This window comes from Nicotiana tabacum, chromosome 11 (genome assembly GCF_000715075.1).
Source record: "Nicotiana tabacum cultivar K326 chromosome 11, ASM71507v2, whole genome shotgun sequence".
NCBI classification, from domain to species: Eukaryota; Viridiplantae; Streptophyta; class Magnoliopsida; order Solanales; family Solanaceae; genus Nicotiana; species Nicotiana tabacum.
Genome location: NC_134090.1, coordinates 134,199,567 through 134,221,088, shown reverse-complemented (window position 1 = coordinate 134,221,088; position 21,522 = coordinate 134,199,567). Strand labels below are relative to the sequence as shown.

Genomic DNA, 21,522 nt, shown 5'->3' with positions numbered 1-21,522 from the left:
AGAATGTGAAGTTTTTCCTAAAGGTTCTATGGCCTCCCGAGGATAAGTACAGACGTCTCCGTACCGATCCGCAAGACTCTACTAAATTTGCTCATAACTCGTGAGACCTATGTAACCTTGGCTCTGATACCAACTTGTCACGACCCTAAAATCGACACGGTCTTGATGGCGCCTATCGTGAAACTAGGCCAACCGACACAACTCCCGAATTAACCAATAATCAATAAAAGTCATTTTAAGCCTTTAATTAATCAAATATCTATTAAGGTACATCTAAATGAATAGTACAAAATAAATACACAAGCCCGACATCGGGGTGTCACAAGTCACGAGCATCTACTAAGGTCTGAATACAACGAAAAGTCTGAAAATATACAAAAAACAATCTAAGGAAGACAAGAGGGAGAAGAGCAAGGCTGCGAATGTCGGGCAGCTACCTTGCTATCTCCAATGACTCTGCCACTGAGCAATCAACACCCACTACGGGTTTAGAAATACCTAAATCTGCACACAAGGTGCAGGAAGTAATGTGAGTACGCCAACTCAGTAAGTAATAAAAGTAAATGAAAGCTGAGCAGTAAGAAAACACGTAAGCCACCTCATAACGCTACAGCAAATGCAGTACATTTCCAAAACAATAAAGAATCATTTACTTCGTAAATCAAGCTCAGTTTCCGTAAAACCTTTTAAAACAATTTTCAATAGTTTCAAACGAGTGATAAAACAGTGAGTAAAAATGATAGGAAAATATAAACAGCCCCTCGGACAAAACATGTACAATAAACCGTCCTTCGGGCATAATATCAACAGAACCAGCCCCTCGGGCTACCTCATAATCACTTGTAATCAGCCCCTCAGGCATAACATGAATCAAGAACCGCCCCTCGGGCAACAATATGAATCAACAATAGCCCCTCGGGCAACAATATGAATGATACAAATGATATTTGATGATCACCATCTGATGAACAAGAATTCCACTTTATTTGAAATTAACAGAAAGATGTTATCAAAACAGCAATCAAACTACAATAATATGATTGTCTTTGAAACTAACAGAAAGATTACGCATTCTTACTACATAGCTGACAACTAGTAAGTAAAGATTGAAGCCAACATCTTCTTCAACACACACTTTTTATCTTCCTCTTTCTAGCATCAAAGTTATCCTGACAAAGCATCACACACCATAAGTAAAATGAGAAATCATAATTTTGGAAGGTGTGCATAAATGGAAAACTTAATATACAATCAAGTGAAAAAATTTTAATTCATAGATGTAGATCTCGAATCTATGAATGGGATATTTCTGAAACTCATACAGAAAAAAGCCTGAATGATACCAAGATTTAAACTTTTTAAAAGTGTAGAGGTAATTTTCTCCACATCTATTGCAATGTCCTCCTCTTCAGAATCATCACAAGCTAAAAATAAGAAAATTTAAAAAATTGTCAAACAACGAGAAAGTTCATAAAATAAAATACACACGATATTGATTATAATGTACCTTGATGCCCATAAATCCAATCTCTAGAACACAACTTAGCTTCTATATTCTCCGGTAGAATAGAACTCTGGAAGTTGCTAATAACTCGACCAGACGACCACCAATACTAAAAGCTGACTCAAATGCAACTGCGCTGATAGGTATACTTAACAGGTCACGATCCATCAATGAGAGTTCATGATACTTGCTTCTATTATCCTTCCAAAATGTAAGTATATTTTTATTTTCTTTGCGAACTAATACAGGCTCTTCCAAGTATATAAATCCAACTGTCTTTTCTGAACGATACTCAGATGAACTTTCAAACATATCAAATTCATCCATTTCGTCCATTGTTTCATCATAACATTCATGACTACTACTTCTAACAATTCCAACATCGGATATTGTCATGTATTCTTTAAACAACCTATGCAAATTATCTTCAACAATCCTAACTTTTTCATTGCAAATCAAAGGACCATCAAAACTTGACCATTCTAGTCAGAAATTAGCTTTCAAGGCTCATAAAAATATTAGTAGTAATAAAGTTAATCCAATAGTCCAGAAATTATAGCAAGGCTAATGGGATTAGACTCATTACCTCCAATAGTCCAGAAATTGTAGCAACGCTAATGGGATTATACTCATTACCTGAAGAAAAAAAATACTTTTGTTGTTCATTACCAAGAAACAAGTCAGTTAATTCTCTTGATTGCTTGATGCAATTTAATATAACTGAATATTTTTATCATAGAAGAATTAGAACATCTGTGTCTTTTTGCATTTTGATCAAGAATTTAAGTCAGAGTTTTTGGTATTTTGCTTCAATGATGAAGAAGAGAAAAAGAACTTTAGTATTAAAAATCCAATAAGGTGAAAAATCAAGAAATGAAGCCAAAGAAGGCCGCAAATAACAGTAGAAAAAATGTTCAGAAAAAGGGCAGAAGAAAGTTGATGTCACATCATTGTCTATGTTGGCTTGAAGAAAGAAGTTTGTGGAAAACAAAATACGATTGTTAATAAAGTGAAAAAGCAAGTGAAGTTTGAGGATTATCCTAGAAAACTGTCTGTTGAATCCCAGGTAGATAAGAAGAAGAGCAACAACAAATGTGTAGTGTTTACCAAAATACAACCTTTGTTTAAATCAGCAGATTCAAGTCCAATTTATCATCTTCAACAATGATGAAATTTCACATATTACAAGAAAACAAAAAGGAAAGTGGAGTTGCATACTCACCTATTTTGATGGCCAAAATTCGAGATCCAAAAAAATCCCCAACAAAGAGTTCGCTGGAGAGAAGAAAATCGCCGGAGAAAAGGAAGCCGCCGGAGAAAAGGTAGTGCACCGGAGAGAAAGGCTAGCTCGTTTTTGAAGTTCAGAGAGTGCACAGAGATAGGTTTTGAGAATTTGACGGGTCATGTTTGGGTATCTAAACGGGTTTAGTTGGGCTAATTATTTTTACGGGTTGAAATGGGCTCAGCCCAGAACGACCAATCAATAAAATTCTTTTATGCCCAACCCACTATTTATTTGGCTAGTTAGTTGGGCTTGAGCTCAAAATGTCACCCCTAGGAAGACGTAAAAATAGGACAGACTAGCTAGTTTTCGGACTGGTCGTTAAAAATAGTCAGCATTTGCAAAGTCATTAAAAAATAGCCACTATTTTACTGTAACACGGAAAGTTCCAACATGATATACTAGAGATTGGTGCACCTGTGTATGAACCTCTAGTATATTATACTGGAATATTTTTTCGGATTTTGAACAGTGTTTTCGTTTAAATTTATCTTTACATGAAAAGTGGCTAAATTTCGATTACTTTTGAAACTGTGACTATTTTTAAATGACCACTTGTAAATCTGGCTATTTTTTAATTTCTTCCTAGCAGGGCGGATCCTCAATTTATAGAAGCTCAAAACCTTTTCCGCCAAGAAAAAGGACTAGGCAAATATGAAAGATTTATAATTTTCTTTTAGGAAAAGAAAAATCAATTATGGTAAGCATGTTGCATTTCCTTCAAAAAAATAAATAAAATAAAAACAAAAATATGATAAAAAAATCAGGACAAATATTTGTGTCATGTACAAACGCCTAACATGAATCGTCTCTAGTACATTATACAGAATAACAAGATAAAAGCAGGACTCTATTTATCCTACAAATATTTGTGTCCTTATAACTACTCCATTAACTTTTGTGCATGAAATAAACAAATAATTATAAGTGAAACTCAACTTATAATCAATTTAGTAAATAGATACTTTACTACATAACTTGATTTTGTTCCCTCGTGCTTGGAGCGGAAGCCAATAATAAAGCTAAAGGTTTAGTTTCAAATTCACATTTGTATTTGTTTAGAGTTTAGGGTAAATGCCCACTTTCTGTTTGTTTTTTTCTTTAATTTTTACATAGTGAAAATGGAAGAGAAAGAGGATATTACTTGTGGGTTTCGAACTTTCCAACATAGGTGTAAGAAGGTGGACGTGTACTAATTATCCTAGAATCCCATTTTCTTATGTAAAGTTTTCCCCCTAAATATATATACTAGCTCATTTATTTCTAATTAATTGCCGGCCAGTTCAAGCTCGACAAAGGCTGAACTCTGAAGCCATAACATGACAAGTTCCTTGCGATATGAACGCCATGACGATCTTTTCTTAGTTAAGTAAACCTCTTTCCAGTTTTGTATTTATGATATCTTTTAGTAGGTTAAGTCATTTAATTTATTATATAAACCAACAAACATTCCCCTTCTCTAAGTTCATCCTCTTCATTTTCTTAAAATGAATTAAAACAAATCGCTGGCCAATTCTTTCCACGTATAAACTGCGAAAGAATAATAGTGTGAACACTAGTACACATTTAATTTGAAATAGTTCATGAACCTATTCCCAAGTAATCTAATTAATTAATGCCTCCCTCAAAATATTAGTAGTAGTTAAATTTTATAGTTGTAGATAAATAAAATGTCACTAGAGGTTAAACACCTTTCTGTTTATACCAATGGGTAGAAATGGCTTTATATTACGCAATATCATTTAAATAGGTGCCAAACTAGAATATTAGCTATGAGTTCGATCAAATCTAGTAATTTTGTCTAATCTTATAGGGTTTCTCACTCGGTGTCCGATACTCCCTTTGGAGTTTGATTAAATCTGAATTCGTACCGGATAGTCTCATTCGGGATAAAGCTCTCCCTATAATTTAGAATCCATAAAGTCTGTCTCGGCATTTAAACAACAAAGGTCAACCAATATCCTCCATCTCTCCCTTGAAATTTCTTTTCCTTTCTGCACGTCTGTCACATTAGGCCATCTCCAACCTTGCCCCCATCCTCCATAATGGGGGAAATATTTGGGGGAATTTAGCTCCAACCCTCCCCCATTTTTGTCCCCAAAATGGGGGATGAATAGTGTTCCCTCAAATATGGGGTACACTATTCATCTCCCCATTATTATTCATCATTTTTTTATTATTTAATCTTTTAATTTATCTCTTTATATATATCTAATTATGTTTATGTAATGTATTTATAATATTAATATTATATCTTAACTTTGGTGTATAATTTTGATAAATTAATTTTCGTGCATTTATTATTTTTATGTAGAAATAGCAGTAGATGAAAATCAACGATTCAAGAATTTTTATTTCGACATAGAAGAATTAAGGACAAAGATGCTCATTTTGCACTTCGTAATGCATTAATAGATCATTTATGAGAGAATACTAGAGGTTGAAGTTGAATACTCCCTCCGTTTCAATTTATGTGAACTCATTTGACTGGGCACGAAGTTTAAGAAAAGAGAAAAAACTTTTGAACTTGTGGTGTAAAATGAAGCACATATATTTTGTGTGGCTATAAATCATTGCATAAAGGTAAATTATTTCCAAATAAGAAAAAATGTCATTCTTTTTGGCACGGACTAAAAAGGAAATAAGTTCACATAAATTGAAACGGATGGAGTATTTATCTAGTATTTCGAATGAATTTTATCGTTATGTAATATGTATTTAATTAATCTTGTATCACAATGATTTCACTTTTATTTGAATTATTAGTCAATCTATAATAATTGCTTACAAATTATATTATTTAAAATTTTATGGAATTGTTTTAATTATGGAAATTACAAATTAATAAAAATAAAAGATGGAATTTGTTTAATGGAAATTAAAAAATAAAATTGAAATGAAAAATAATAATATAATATATAAGAGAGAGAAGAATATAAAAAATTTTGGAAAAAAAAAATGAGGGGAATGGTTGGAGTAAGTTGTCCCCAAAATGGGAAATCCCTAGGGAACAAAAAATGGTGTAAAAGTTGGAGATGCCCGATTAGAACGGTTGATTTTAACTTTCTCAACTTCCCCACCTGGCCCCACCACCAAGATTCCACATCATGGGTCCCACCTAGTTTCCTATTTTCCTTATTTATACACAATCCCTGTATAAATGAGATGAATATATCCCTCAAACCTGAAACCACTACTTCAAGAAACATGGAAGGTCCAAATAATTCAAATTTTGAGATGGAAGCAGCAGCTGAAGAAAGTGGATGGACAACTTATTTGGAGGATTTTTCAATGAAGCAAAGGGAAAATAATAGCTCATGTAATTCTGATAGTTTTGGCAGCCCTTCTTTGTTATCTGATGCTGCTTCTCATGCTGCATGGAACATTAATTGTAACACAAATAATAATTCATGCTCTCCTCCCATGGGTGGATCACCTTTTCTTAAGAGGTTGAAAATGAAGAAAAAAAGAAACAAGAAAATTTCTGATCCTGATTTGGAAGACACTGCTAGCTCACCTGTCAATAGTCCAAAGGTCACCTACAACCATCTCCTAATTTTTATTTATGTTTCATCTTTTGTTGGTTTTTCTCCACAATATTTTATATGGTATCTTTACATAAATAACTGTCTGAATTGGTTGTTTAGCTTTTTTTAGTCGGTATACATAGATTATATATACTATTAATTATCTACGATTATACATATATTATATAAGGATTATACATATATTATACCTCCACCGATTATGTTTTGTCTAACGATTAGGTTAGGCTGTTGGATGCGCGGCTATTTCAGTTATTAATTCTTCATTTTACATTGAGATATGTTGCTTTATTATGACAGGTAAGTAGTTTTAAGCAGATGGACATCAATTACAGAACTGAAAATAGTAGTGGATATTTCCTGGTAATTAATCTTTTCCTTTCCAGATTCCAACATTTTCCACTTATATATCAATCTTTTTGGAAAAATAAAACTGTGGTTTGTGGGGGTTTTTCCCAGAAGATTTGAACCATGTCTAAAATGCTACTTTTTTGGGTGTTTGATTATTGTATAGGGAAATGAAGGTGGCTCTAGACAAATCCAAGAAATGCAAACAGTTGAGAGAAACAGCACATCATTTGATGGAAAAAACAATGGCTATATAGAACTAAAGAAGAAGGGACTTTGTTTGGTACCTTGGTCCATGATAGTCAATCACCATGGCTGATGTAAAAATTCTTCTTTGTTTGTTCTTTTCTTTTTATTTGTTTTTTTTTATGGGTAGGAGGAGAAGGAAGAAGGTGTGTGAAAACATGGTATGTGAATTGTGAAATGTAAAAATTGTTACTACCATTATTATTGTTACAAAAGGAAAAAAGAGAAAAGAGGAAGCAAAATTTGTAAATAGAGCTTCTCGTTCTCTTAGACATGTATTATGGGAAACAATAAAGTATTAATGTTTGTATTTTGGGAAAATCTGTTAATGACAAGAAAATCACGTTCGATTGACCAAAAAAAAGTTGTTGGCTTTTCAACATTTTCTACTAAAAGATTGAGTTAGTTGAGAAAGATTTGATTTAACAGTCACCGTCAGACCTCTTATAATAGCGTATATAACAATTATTTATACTATAAAAAGCCAATTATTCTCGGAATCAATTTTTATATTATGTTATAATATGTGTCATCTATAACATCATTTTGCTATAGCAGCCAAAAAATATCGGGACAAATAAGACTGTTAGAAAGAAGTTTGACTGTATTTTATAACATAGGTTCAGTTGTGCTTGTTAACTTGTGATCACAGCAAGCTAGCTACAAAATTCTTTTAATTAAACATGGATTTTAAATTAGAGACTTTGCTTATTTTTCCCATTAGTCCTTGCTAAATTTAGGGATGGAACCACTAGCTCAATTGGCTATGGAACTAATTAATGCCATTAATTTTAGACGAGAATATGAGGTTCTCGGTGCGAACTATAGCCAAGGAAGGTAACACAACTAACACATGAAAACTGCTTCAAATTCAATGTAGTTAACAGACAATTAATTATCGTCCAACCTTAATTAATACCAGAAAGTTGGTACATGCTCTGCGTATAATTATCAGTTTAATATTTTCTAGAAAAATAGATTTTGAAGAATTATTTCTTAGAAAATATGTGATCCTCTTTTTCGTGGGTGAATGAGAAATATTCTTTTAAAAAGTATATATTAAAAAGTAATAAAATATTAGCAAATTGGAGATGTTTTGATAAAATGCTTGAGTAACAACATTAATAATAAATCTACAAGTTTGTTGAAGTAAGTAATATGAAATTAAACGTTAAGATAGTTATATGGAGAATAACTTCCCTTATTAATTAAGTGAAGGAAGTCATTTCCATTTTGATGGAAAATATTTTTTTTTACGAAAAATGACTTACATCACATTAAACTAGAAATTGACTTTCTCATGATTTTTTTTTTTGAAAAATATGTTTCCTTTTACCTACACACCCTGAAACTTCCGGGTTCCATCTCATTCAAGTGCTACGTTATGAAAATAATATGCACATAATTTTTTAATAATAGATAAAACTCTCTTTGTTAGTTTACGTAAACTTATTTTTTTTTGAGTCCGTTAAAAAAAATAACCACTTTCTTAATGGAGAACCTACATTAATTTATCCAAACACTATGTTATATATTGAAAACTAGTAATAACATATAAAGGTACTGTCTCCGCACCCAATCTTAGAAAATAATTCTAGATTAAAGGCAGTTGAGGGTACACGACTTAAAAATCTTAGGTCCGCCATTACCCTTTCTAATTTTTTTCTCTCGAAGTTTTTATAGCCATCACAATTACTATGACCTGTTTAAGATTATGCTTAGATTCGAAAATATTAGGGAAAATGCATAAGTAACCTCCTGACATAAACCCGAATTTTTAACTACATATTTTATTTTTGCGGGGATCCTATTACTCTTCTGAACTATTTTTAAATGGAATTAGTATCAGCCTGAAATGCCACTATCATATTTATGTTTGGTGGTGAAATACACAGGCATGACACATGTATTTCCCACTAAAATCGTTTTTTCTAGTTTTTTTTTTCTCATTTACTTCTTTTCCCAACTCATATTTTGTGTTTTTTAAAATTCTTTTTCTCTTTTTACACACCCATCCTTCTTCCATCCCCCAAACCACAAGTGAAGGAACGAAATATTTTTGTAAGAAGTAGATCAAAAAATGTCACGACCTGAATTTTCCACTGTCGGGACTGTGATGGCGCCTAATATCGCACGCGCTAGACAAGCCAACGTTAGAGTGATATTCACCTTTTCCTTTACATTTTCATAATTTAAAAATTAACAAAACTAATTCGAACAAAAATAAAGGCGGAAGTACATATTAAACCAGTTTTACATATGATATTAACAACTTCGAAACTGATACAACCTAGAAACTAGTATCACAACTCAAGAACATTCTATGAATAACTACAAGTATGGGTTTGAACGAAGAAAATACATCTGTCTCGATTAGAAATAAGCAGAATTAAGGAAATTATAGGAGGGGACGCCAGGGTCGGCGGACGCCAACAGGACTACCTTGGGTCTCCTAAATGAAGTATCAGCAACCGACCTCTCGACCAGCCACTACCAGCTCAGAAATCTACACAAAAAGTGCAGAGTGCAGTATCAGTATAACCGACCCCATGTACTGGTAAGTGCAGAGCCTAACCTCGACGAGGTAGTGACGAGACTACGGGAGGGGGGGCATATACAATATAACTTGCAACAGTATATAATAAAGCACAAAAAAGAAATACGCAGCGAAATAGAACAGTAACTTGCAGCAAATAAATATGGAACCGAAATAGTTTACCAGTACTCAACTATAACCCATCCTTAAGAGAGTTTCAATACTACGGAATAAAATCATAGCAGAAGAAGAATACATAATCAACAAAATGATGTGGCGCGCATCCCGATCCCACCATATAACAAGTATCAATAGGAACATCCACCCTTATTACTCCTTGTTGTGGTGTGCAACTCGATCCCACCAGTCCACCCTTATTACTCCTCAATATATCACCCTTATTCCTCCTGTTGCGGCTTGCAATCCGATCCCACCATATCAGTACCAATCACAACATAAGAATAAGTACAATTTAACTCAAAGCCCTCCACTACATTTATACCTCGAACCAAAACATTGGGAAATCTATGCAATTATGAAACGTCATCAGTTAATACTTCGCAGCGAAACCAACCAAAGCGTACCATGAAGCAACAAACAACAAACTTAGACCAAAAATGTAATATACCGAAGTTATGGAACAATTAATACCTTCAACAAAGTAAACTACATCTAACAAGAAGCAATTAGGCATGGAAGCATCAATTAGCATGTAGCAATTAAGATAGGAAGATAATATATTGGGAACGGAGAAGGGAACAAGCTAAACAAATAATTTGGCGGCCCATAGATACTCGTCACCATACCTTTACGCCACACACATGGAATTTCACATAGCAACTAAGTCGGGGATCCCTAATCCCTAGAGTCAAAGTTAGACCAAACATTTACCTCAATCCAACGGGCAGTTCAAAGCTCAATTAACGCTTTACCTCTCGATTCCACCTCCAATCCACTCGTATCTAGTCATAATTGACTTAATAACATCAATTATTGCTAAAGAAATTAATTCTAATGCATAATTATAGATTTTCCAATATTTTTCCCAAAAAGTCAAAAACTGGCCCCGAGCCCGCTTGGTCAAAACTCAAGGTTCGGGCCAAAACCCATTTACCCATTCATCCACGAGCCCAAATATATAATTAATTTCTGAATCTGACCCCAAATCGAGGTCTAAATTCCCAATTTTGCAAAACCCCCAATTCTTCCTAAAATCGCTAATTCTACCATGAAAGAACAAGATTTAGGGCTAAAAATCTAATGGGTGTTGATAGAAATGGAAGGAAATAAGTTGAAGAACACAAACCTATGATTTGGTGTTGAATCCCCATTTCAAAAATCGCCAAGGTCGAGTTCTATGGAAGAAAATATGAAATTTTGAAAAATCCCGTCTTTGGTTCTGATTTTAAAACATTGGACAGACCTTATTTGTGTTCGCGAGAGGTTTGTCGCGTTCGCGAAGCTGTGGTCCTAGTGACCTTCGCATTCGCGAAACACCCTATGTGTTCGCGAAGGTATACCCCCAACCTTCGCGTGCGTGAGCCACTTGCCGCGTGAGCGTAGAGTATCTTTCCCCTCCCCCAGTTCCCATGCTTCGCGTTCGCGATAGCTTGGTCGCGTTAGTGAAGGGTAATGCCCCCGAACGCTTCGCGTTCGCGTAGAAGGATTGCTCCCTCAGACAAATTTACACTTTGCGATCATGGGAGTTGCTTTGCGATCGCGAAGCACAAAATACTTGTGCACCTACAATAGCAAAACAACAGAAATTTCTAAGTCCGAAACATCCCGTAGCCTATCTGAAACTCACCCGAGCCCTCGGGGCTCCAAACCAAACATTCACATAAGTCTAAAAACATGATACGGACTTGCTCGTGTGGTCAAATCACTAAAATAACACCTAAAACAACGGATTTAGCATAAAAAATGAATAAAATTCTCAAGAACACTTAAAGTTTCTATTTTCTCAACCGAGGGTCCGAATCACGTCATATAAACTCCGTTTCTCACCAAATTTCATAGACATGGTTTATATATTATCAAGGACCTGTACAGGGCTCCGAAATCAGAATATGGGCCCGATACCATAAAAATCAAGCATAAATCTTATACTTTAAAACCATAAATTTTCTGAAATTCAATTTTAGTCAAAAATTTATTTCTCGTGCTACGGATCTCGGAATTCAATTCCGGGCATACGCCCAGATCCCATATTTTTCTACGGACCCTCCGGGACTATCAAAATACGGGTCTGGGTCCGTTTACTCAAAATGTTGACCAAAGTCAACTAAAATCACTTTTAAATGCAAAACTTAATATTTTTCTCAGATTTTCACATAGAGGCTTTCTGGAAATTCACCCGGATTGTGCACGCAAATCAAGGAGAAAAAAATGAGGTTTTAAAGGCCTTGGAACCCCGAATTGGGTTTTAAAACATGGGATGACCTTTTGGGTCATCACATTCTCCACCTCTAAAACAACCGTTCGTCCTCGAATGGACGTAGAAAAGTACCCGAGCAGTGAAAAGATGGGGATATCTGCTCTGCATATCGAACTTGGACTCCTATGTAGCTGCCTCAACAGGATTACCTCTCTACTGCACACGAACCGAAGGATAACTCTTCGATCTCAACCGACGAACCTACCGGTCCAGAATAGCTACCGGATCCTCCTCGTAGGTCAAGTCCTTATCTAATTGGACAGTGCTGAAGTCTAACACATTGGATGGATCGTCGTTATACTTCCGAAGCATGGACACATGAAACACTGGATGCATTACCGATAAACCTGGTGGCAACACAAGCTCGTAAGCCACCTCACCCACTTTTTGAAGAATCTCAAAAGGCCCAATGAACCTAGGGCTTCACTTTCCCTTCTTCCCAAATCGCATCACACCCTTCATGGGTGACACCCGAAGCAACACTCTTTCTTCGATCATGAATGCCAAGTCACAAACCTTACGGTCGGCATAACTCTTTTGCCTAGACTGAGCTGTACGAAGTATCTCGTGAATGATCTTAACCTTGTCCAAGGCATCCTGCACTAAATCTATACCTACTAACCGAGCCTCCCCCGGCTCAATCCACCCAACTGGCAATCGACACCGTCTACCATACAACGCCTCATAGGGAGCCATCTGAATGCTCGACTGATAACTATTGTTATAGGCAAACTCCACTAACGGAAAAAACTGATCCCAAGAACCTCCAACGTCAATAACACAGGCGCAAAGCATATCTTCCAAGATCTGAATAGTACGCTCGGACTGTCCGTCTGTTTGAGGATGAAATGTTGTGCTCAACTCAACCCGCGTACCCAACTCACACTGTACTGTCCTCCAGAAATGCAAGGTTAACTGCGTACCTCGATGAGAAATGATAGACAGAGGCACACCATGAAACGAACGATCTCATGGATATAAATCTCTGCCAACGGCTCCGAAGAATAGGAAACTGCCACAGGAATGAAATGCGCTGACTTAGTCAGCCTATCCACAATAACCCATACTGCATCAAACTTCCTCTGAGTCCGTGGGAGTCCAACAATGAAATCCATGTTGATACGCTCCAACTTCCACTCAAGGATTTCAATCTTGTGAAGCAAACCACCTGGTCTCTAATGTTCGTACTTTAACTGTTGACAATTCAAACACCGAGCTATATATGCAACAATATCCTTCTTCATCCTCCTCCACCAATAATATTGCCTCAAGTCCTGATACATCTTAGCGATGCCCTGGATGAATATAATACCGGGAACTATGGGCCTCCTCTAGGATCAACTTATAAAGCTCATCCACATTAGGCGCACAAACATGACCCTGTATCCTCAAAACTCCATCATCACCAACTGTAATCTGCTTGGCATCACCATGCCGCATTGTGTCCCTAAGGACAAGCAAACGAGGGTCATCATACGGCGGCTCCCTGATATGCTCAAACAAGGAAGACCGAATGACTGTGCAAGCTAAAACACGACTGGGCTCAGAAACATCCAACCTCATGAACTGATTGGCCAAAGCCTGAACATCTAATGCAAGCGGTCTCTCACCGACTAGAATATACGCAAGGCTACCCATATTGGCTGACTTCCTAATCAAAGTATCGGCCACCATATTATCCTTCCCAGGATGATACAAGATGGTGATATCATAGTCTTTAAATAGCTCTAACCACCTTCGCTGTCTCAAATTGAGCTCCTTCTGCTTGAACAAATATTGCAAATTCTTATGATCTGTGAACACTTCACATGACACGCCATATAAATAATGCCTCTAAATCTTTAGCGCGTGAATAATGGATGCTAGATCCAAGTCATGAACTGGATAATTCTTCTCGTGAATCTTCAACTACCGCAAAGCATATGCAATAAACTTACCATTCTGCACCAAGTTCAATACGAGACGCGTCACAATATACTGTATAGGGCCCTAAACTTGTGGGCAACACCAACACCGACGCCGTAGTCAAAGCTTCCTTGAGCTTCTGAAAGCTCGTCTCACACTCATACGACCACCTGAACTGGGCACCCTTCTGGGTCAACCTGGTCATCGGGGCTGCTATAGATGAAAACCCATCCACAAACCGACGGTAATAACCTGCCAAACCCAAGAAACTCCGAATCTCTGTAGCTGGTGTGAGTCTAGGCCATTCCTTGACTGCCTCATTCTTCTTAGGATCCACTTGAATACCCTATGCTGATACAACGTGACCCAAGAAAGCAACTGAACTCAACCAAAACTCACATTTTGAAAATTTAGCATATAACTGGTTGTCTCTCAGAATCTGAAGAACGATCCAAAGATGTTGCTCATGCTCTTCTCGGCTGCGAGAGTAGATCAATCAATTACGAAGGAATCCAGATAGGGCTTGAACACCCGGTTCATCGAATCCATAAATGTTGTTGGGGCATTTGTCAAACCAAAAGACATCACTAGGAACTTATAATGCCCAAATAGAGTCCGAATAGTTGTCTTAGGCACATCGGATGCCCTAATCCTCAACTGATGGTAGCTAGACCTCAAATCAATCTTTGAAAATACCTTGGCACCCTGAAGCTGATCAAATAAGTCATCAATACTCGGCAATGGATACCTGTTCTTGATGGTGACTTTGTTCAACTGACGATAGTTTATGCACATCTTACGTCCTTCTTCTTTACAAACAACATCGGCGTACCCCAGGGCTAGACACTAGGTATAATAAAGCCCTTATCAAGCAAATCTTGCAACTGCTACTTCAATTCTTTCAACTCTAGTGGGTCCATGCGATACAGTAAAATGGAAATGGACTGGGTACCTGGAGCCATATCAATGCAAAAGTCAATATCCCTGTCGGGTGGCATCCCTTACAGGTCTGCAGGAAATACCTCAGGAAACTCTCAAACAACTGGTACAGAATCTATGGAAGGAACCTCCGCACTAGAATCACGAACATAAGCCAAATAAGCCAAACACCCCTTCTCGACCATACGTCGAGCCTTCATATAAGAGATAACCCTACTGGTAGTATCACCAGGAGTCCCTCTCCTCTCCAATCGAGGCAACCCCAGTAATGCCAAGGTCATGGTCTAAGCGTGACAATCCAATATAGCATGATAAGGTGATAGCCAATCCATCTCCAAAATGACATCAAAATCCACCATGTCGAGGAGTAGGAGGTCTATACTAGTCTCAAGAACCCTAATAATAACCACATACAAGCGATAAACACGATCTACAATAATAGAATCCCCTACCGGTATGGACACATTGTCACACCCCCTTTTTTTACAAACTTCACTAACCCTCTTAAAAATATAAAAAGATTTCACAAAGCTCGAAAGGGTTTTTCAATTTGAAAGTGACAAAATATAGTACTCAAAAGGATTAACTCAGAGTCGCGCCACCTGACATTTGTTTTGGTGTGCCAGGTCACCGTTTTTAAAAAAGAAATTCCTTTTAAAATACTTTGGACTCCAAACTAAGTCTGCACCAGAGATTCAGGTAAGAGGGTTCATTTGACTCGGGGAGAAGGTGTTAGGCACTCCCAAGTCCCGTAACTAGTACGGTTGCATACTTGATCTAGTCGGCTTTTAAAATATTCGAATTGAGGTAATAACACACAAAAAGAAAATAAACAATCAAAAGAGGCTCGAGGTCGTCCCCACCTAAATAAAAGAAAATTAAAAGAAGAAAAATTAAAGTTCTAGATTATCCTACACTACTTCTTCTACGATGAATCAATTCAAAAAGACATCTTCACGTTAATTTAAGGTGGATAAACAAAGAAACTAATCAAATATTCATAAGAACTAACTAAATTGCGGACCGGAGAAGTAAGCGAAGCAGAAACGGACCTTGAAGGATGAATATTCACTCTTTGTTATGTAAAACAAAATCCAAGTTCCAAAACAAATAATATTCCAATGGAAAATTGATGGGAGCCTCGATCCGGCGACAGAAACTCGAACGACAACTTCAAATAGCAACAAATTCGACTCTATAATCACTCACCGGAATCTCATCATTTCAAGAACCAAATCCGCATCCAAAAATTAAAAATGGAAAGAGGCTATTTTCGATATGTTTCTGAATTTTTTTTAAAAAAGGACTGTTTTTATATTTTTGCTTTTCTGAAATTTGGACTAAGAAAGACAATCGAAACTCTCACTGCCTCTCCATTTTTCCTTTTTGCTCGTGCCTTCTCTAATGTATCTATACGTGTGTTGTTTTTTGGGTTTTTTGGTTGGTGAGGGTTGGCCGGCAGCGTTGTGAGGGGGATCGATTTTTTTTGTTTGCCGCTGGTTGGCGCAACCTTGGCAGATTTACAGCGGCTATTGGCTTCTTCTGCTTAGGGTGGGTTGGTTGATTTTTTGGTGAAGAAGAAGAAGAGATGTTCAGCGGGTTGGGGCTGAAATGGAGGGACGGCTAGGAGGGGTCTGCTATGGCGTTTTTGGGATCAAGAAGAAGAAGGGTGTGTTGGTAGTCTGTTCTTGGTCTCTTAAGGGTGCCAAGGGTGAGGGGTCAGCGGATGTTGCTGCTGTCTAGGGTTGGAGATATGGTGATGTTGGCTTGTGTTGTAGTGCGCGTTTGGAGTGAGGTCAGTAAGCAGCAGTGGCTGCTGGTTTTTGGCGTAACAAGAAGAAGAAGTCCGGCAATGGACTTTTCAGGGGTGGTGGGCGCTGTTGCTGGTTAGGGTTGGTCTTGTGTGTATTTGTTTTAGGTTCTCGGAGAAGATAAAGAAGGTTCTAGTCTTTTATGTACTAGGGTAAGATAAAAACATGGGCTAGGGTTGAATTGGGCTCTAAATCTACCAAATTGGGCTAGGAAAATGCTGAAAATTTAATTTACTTTTAAAAATACTTATAACAAAGTATAAAATAACTTTTAATTGATTTTAATAAACTATTATATTTAAAATAAAACTAAAAATTAAAGTTGAAACTATTTTTGGTATTTTTAAAATTATAATAAAAATGGGTAAAAATAAATATTCTTCTAAAAATACCTACTACCTTAATTAAATAGAGAAAAATGAAATTATTTTTGTATTTTTCAATTTTGTGATAAAAATAATGTAAAAGAATCAAAATTAGTTAAAATAACTATATTAGACCTAAACTAAGTATTTAAATGCTAAAATATGTAAAATCTTTGGGAGAGTCAAAAATTACATCTCTACAGCTGCCCCTCTTTGATTGGAAATATGAAGTATTTTCAGACAAAGAACGACTAGACAGGTTTTTTTGACCCGACCCTTATTTGGAGACTAAAAACTAAGAGAAAGGGGGATGTGACTGAGCCCTGGTATCTGAGCTGCCTACATATCCTTGGCTATAAAGGAATCAGACCACGTGTAGTTCAGATGTGAATGAGGTGATGGAGTATACTCAGGTGGAGAGCCAGTCGAGGTGCCGTTCCATCGAGGTTCCGGTCCGCGGTCCTATTATTACATCAAAATCAAAAAATGAAAAAGACTAACTATGCCTGTCAACTATGAGTTACAAGATTCCTATCTATAAGTCTTCTGAAGCTTGATCTTGAGTCTTGAATGGTTCTTCATGCAAACTTTAGATTTGAACCTTGACGCTTGCTAGTTGTAGGTGCTAGTTCATTCTTCTTCAGCTTTTCGGATTAAAACCAGTCACACCATGCTTGTGAATTTAGTCATGTCTTGAGCAATCCACCTCTTGTCTCAGCTTCTGCATTTTGGATTCACTTCCCTTTTCTTTTCTTTTTCTTTTTTTTGTTTTGTTTTTCTTTTTTATTCTGGATTGGGATTACTTCTGTTGATCATCTCGGATTGTTGACTCGCACCGCGAGCTTCTGCTACTTCTAACTTGAATTAGATTCTGAAATGACTTTCCTTGTTCTCTAGGTGGGTGCTACTGACTTGAAACTTGAAATGACTCTGAAATGAACTCTGAAATGTCTTCCCTCGTTCTCTAGGTGGGTGTCTGCAATCAAAACAACAAAACAAACAAAATTTTCTACTCCAGTTTGCACTAGGAAGATTTGTGAGTTGTTAGCAAAACTGTAAATCACCTATGCTATTGATGCAATGATGAGAGTAAAACTAAAGACTTGACTGGGATATGCGTCTCCGGTGAATAAAACCAAGAATATTTGACTAGCAAGTGCGTCTGCTAAGAATAGAACCTGAATGACCCAGACTAGGAAGTGTGTTTCCTAGATTTAAGATTGAGCTTGAGAAAACTATAAACTAAGCTTGACTAAAGTAAAAACTGACCCTATTCTCCAGGCGGGACCCCTGATTTCAAGAAAACTAAAGATTAATAACTTAAGAAAACTAAAAATCTATCCTAGGAGAAAATTCACCAGACAAGGTCTTTTATCTTAGGAGAAAAATTCATCAGACTAAAATTTTGATCCTAGGAGAAAATTCGTCAGGCTAGGTCTCTTATCTTAGGAGAAAGATTTGTCAGACTGAGATTTTGATCCTATGAGAAATTTCATCAGACTAGGTCCCTTTTTGTTATCTTAGGAGGAAAATTCATCAGACTAAGATTTCGATCTTAGGAGAAAATTCATCAGACTAGGTCTCTTATCTTAGGAGAAAGATTCATCAGACTAAGATTTTGATCCTAGGAGAAAGTTCATCAGGCTAGGTCTTCTATCTTAAGAGAAAGATTCATCAGACTAAGATTTTGATCCTAGGAGAAAGTTTATCAGACTAAGTCTTCTATCTTAGGAGAAAGATTCATCAGACTAAGATTTTGATCCTAGGAGAAAATTCGTCAGACTAGGTCTATTATCTTAGGAGAAAGATTCGTTAGACTAAGATTTTGATCCTAGGAGAAAGTTCATCATACTAGGTCCCTTTTTTGTTATCTTAGGAGAAAAATTCATCAGACTAAGATTTCGATCCTACGAGAAAATTCGTCAGACTAGGTCTCTTATCTTAGGAGAAAGATTCATCAGACTAAGATTTTGATCCTAGGAGAAAGTTCATTAGACTAGGTCTCCTATCTTAGACGAAAGATTCACTAGACAAAGATTTTGATCCTAGGAGAGAGTTTATCAGACTAGGTCTTGTATCTTAGGAGAAAGATCTATCAGACTAAGATTTTTGATCGGGGTTGTATCTTAGGAGAAAGATCCATCAGACTAAGATTTTTGATTGGGGAGAAAATCCATTAGACTAGGACTTTCTATCCTAGGAGGAAAATGTGAAGAGCAATGGCAACATTTTATGTACACCAGCAAGACAGGTAAGGGCAAAGATTTGAGAAACTTCCCTTTGTCGGCTCTTCTCTTCTTCTTCTTCTTCTTCTTCTTCTTCTTCTTCTTCTTCTTCTTCTTCTTCTTCTTCTTCTTCTTCTTCTTCTTCTTTTTTCCTTCTTTTCTTTTCTTCTTTTTTTTCCTTGTTTTTGAACCAACTTGCTTGCACTGCTTTGTTCCTGCTTCAAACAAAGAAAACTTGTGAGTTTAAATGTGGTGGTTAGTTTGTGGCCTTGACCTTGTAGGTGGCTGCTTCTACACTTGCCAAAATAACTTTGATTTCAACTTGGACGATCTTGCTTGTTATCGACTACCCATTTTCTTTCAACCCTTATCACAGAAAACACCTCTGCTCCATTCAATCCCAATATCCTCTATCTGTTGTATTTTGGTCATGAGTTGACATTTCTTGAACCCTTGCATTTCACATGAATCCCAAAGCATGTTGATTGTTACCAACTCAATGCGCATACCACTTTTCCCTGACTTATGTCACTTTGATGTGCTAGCCAAATTCCTTTTGTGCAATTGGAAAGTTGGTAGCAAATTTTGAAGTCATTTCTCACTTGTTCTGACCAAAAAGACTCAAGAAGGGACTCAAGCAAAACAAGAGGAACAAAATAAGGGACAAGGGAAAGAGATGATACAGATGTGGATACCAACTTTAATGACCATGACATGCACCTTTGGATTAAGTGGCCTAATCTCTCAAGCAAGTCTACTATTCAACTCTTGTTGTACCTCTTTGCTGTGAAACTGGGCTTCACCACTTCAATTGTCCCATCTGATCCACAATCCTCAGTCGACTTGTAGTGCCCTGAAGGGTTTTCACCATCAATCCTCTCTCATTTTGCTCTTTTCTCAACTTACCGTCGCCTTACGGTGCCCATGAGAGTTTTCACCGATAAGACTCTCTCATTTTATCATTTTCTCTCTTTGTGCTGAGAACAAAGTATTAACCATGATGCAAGAAGATCATACTTTCACCACACACTTGATTTGACATCCTCAAAGATTGGTTGGAAGGTCTTTCTTTGGACCGTAATGTAGGCTTGGACAGGGTTGGAAAGAAAGGGTGGCATGAAGGCTCAAAATAATTTAAGATGAAAGGGTTCAAAATTACAACTTTTGGAATCAGGCCTTTTGGCAAAATTAAAACTTCAGCCCCAGTTTCTTGGAGTTTGGAGATTTTTTTTTTGGAATTTTTGCTTTGATGGGATTTCTAAGAAAATCTGCCCCACTCTTGACTTCGGGGATTATGAAATATTTTATTTGGTGTGACCGAACCGTAAGGCTGCCTACGTATCTTGTGGTGACAAGAATCAGGTCGAACGTAGTTCAAACACAAAGTTGGATTATTTTGTTGTTTTTCTTTTCTTTTCCTTTTTTTCTTCTTTTTTCTTTTTCTTTTCCCCTTTTTCCTCTTTTTTTTTTATTTTTCTTCCTTTTTTCTTTTCTTTTTTCTTTTCTAGTTCCCAACTCTACTTCTGATTCCAAAAGAGGGGTATGAAAGAAAATATATTAAGGCTCAAAAGGGGTAGCAAAGATAAAAGTGTTTAGGTAGGAGAATAAAATGCCTTCGTCATTCCAAACTTTAAAAATGTCAAGTACAAACATGCAATTGAAGATAAACAAAGAAACCAAACATAGCATCTATTGATGGCATCAACACAAACAAAAAGTGCCAATGAGCAATACCTTTGTCCTAATGAATGACCATTGCCAGTTCGAAGCAGAGTTGACTCAACCATACCTTGATGTGGAAAAATGTATTTTACTTTGATTGATCTACCTCAAACTGTTCGAGAGACATTTCCTTATTGTATGCTCTTATTAACCTCTTGATTTCCCAGACTAACTGCCTCAGTTTCACTCAATTCAAGCTTCAGGCTATCTCAGGATGCGTGAATCTTTACTTATTTCCTCAAATGCCTCTTTTTATCATGTTCAAAACTGTGTCATTGCTTCATGATTAAACTAACTTTCGAGATCAGGCTGAGAATTATGTGTGCATGTCATGTCACTAGAGTCAGCATGAAAGAATTATAAAAGGAAAAATGACCTAAACAAAACCAATTAGAACTAATAGAAAATAGGAGATTGCGTTAGACAGATGGTGAACAGGGTTTGAACAAAACAAGCAAAATAGACATGGGTTACCAAGATAACACTAGACAAGTTACTACAATAAAACGAACTAGGCAAAAAGAATAAGAGTTTGAAACACAACATAATATCCGGATTACAACCCCAAAATAACCCGGACAACAGAAATGACAACAAAATAAACCACCAAAACTCCTCCCTAGCTAGCCAAGAAAGGAGTGTCTTTCTAATTACTAA

General features: G+C 36.6%; 1 protein-coding gene and 1 long non-coding RNA gene across 3 annotated transcripts; one reads left to right on the top strand and one right to left on the bottom strand.

Annotated features, from left to right (window-relative positions):
* Positions 1-254: 254 nt before the first annotated feature.
* Positions 255-2,895, bottom strand: LOC107803390 (uncharacterized). Of its 2 annotated transcripts, XR_012696974.1 has the most exons (6): positions 2,727-2,895; positions 2,091-2,140; positions 1,508-1,705; positions 1,344-1,424; positions 1,079-1,169; positions 255-504 (listed from the first exon to the last, which is right to left on the bottom strand). It is a non-coding gene; the product is annotated as an uncharacterized LOC107803390 (long non-coding RNA). The 2 variants fall into 2 exon arrangements; XR_001652015.2 differs by lacking the exon at positions 255-504 and having other exon boundaries at positions 514-1,169.
* Positions 2,896-5,949: 3,054 nt separating this feature from the next.
* On the top strand, positions 5,950-7,246 carry LOC107803389 (vascular-related unknown protein 1-like). Its single transcript, XM_016627091.2, has 3 exons — positions 5,950-6,320; positions 6,632-6,694; positions 6,846-7,246. The coding sequence occupies exons 1-3, from the start codon at positions 5,952-5,954 to the stop codon at positions 6,996-6,998; spliced, it is 585 nt and encodes a 194-aa protein (XP_016482577.2). The 5' UTR covers positions 5,950-5,951; the 3' UTR covers positions 6,999-7,246.
* Positions 7,247-21,522: the final 14,276 nt, after the last annotated feature.

Coding starts and splice junctions, on each gene's coding strand:
- LOC107803389 (XM_016627091.2), top strand. CDS start 5,952: ATGAATATATCCCTCAAACCTGAAACCACTACTTCAAGAAACATGGAA. Junction 6,321..6,631: donor CACCTGTCAATAGTCCAAAG/GTCACCTACAAC, acceptor TTATTATGACAG/GTAAGTAGTTTTAAGCAGAT. Junction 6,695..6,845: donor ATAGTAGTGGATATTTCCTG/GTAATTAATCTT, acceptor ATTATTGTATAG/GGAAATGAAGGTGGCTCTAG.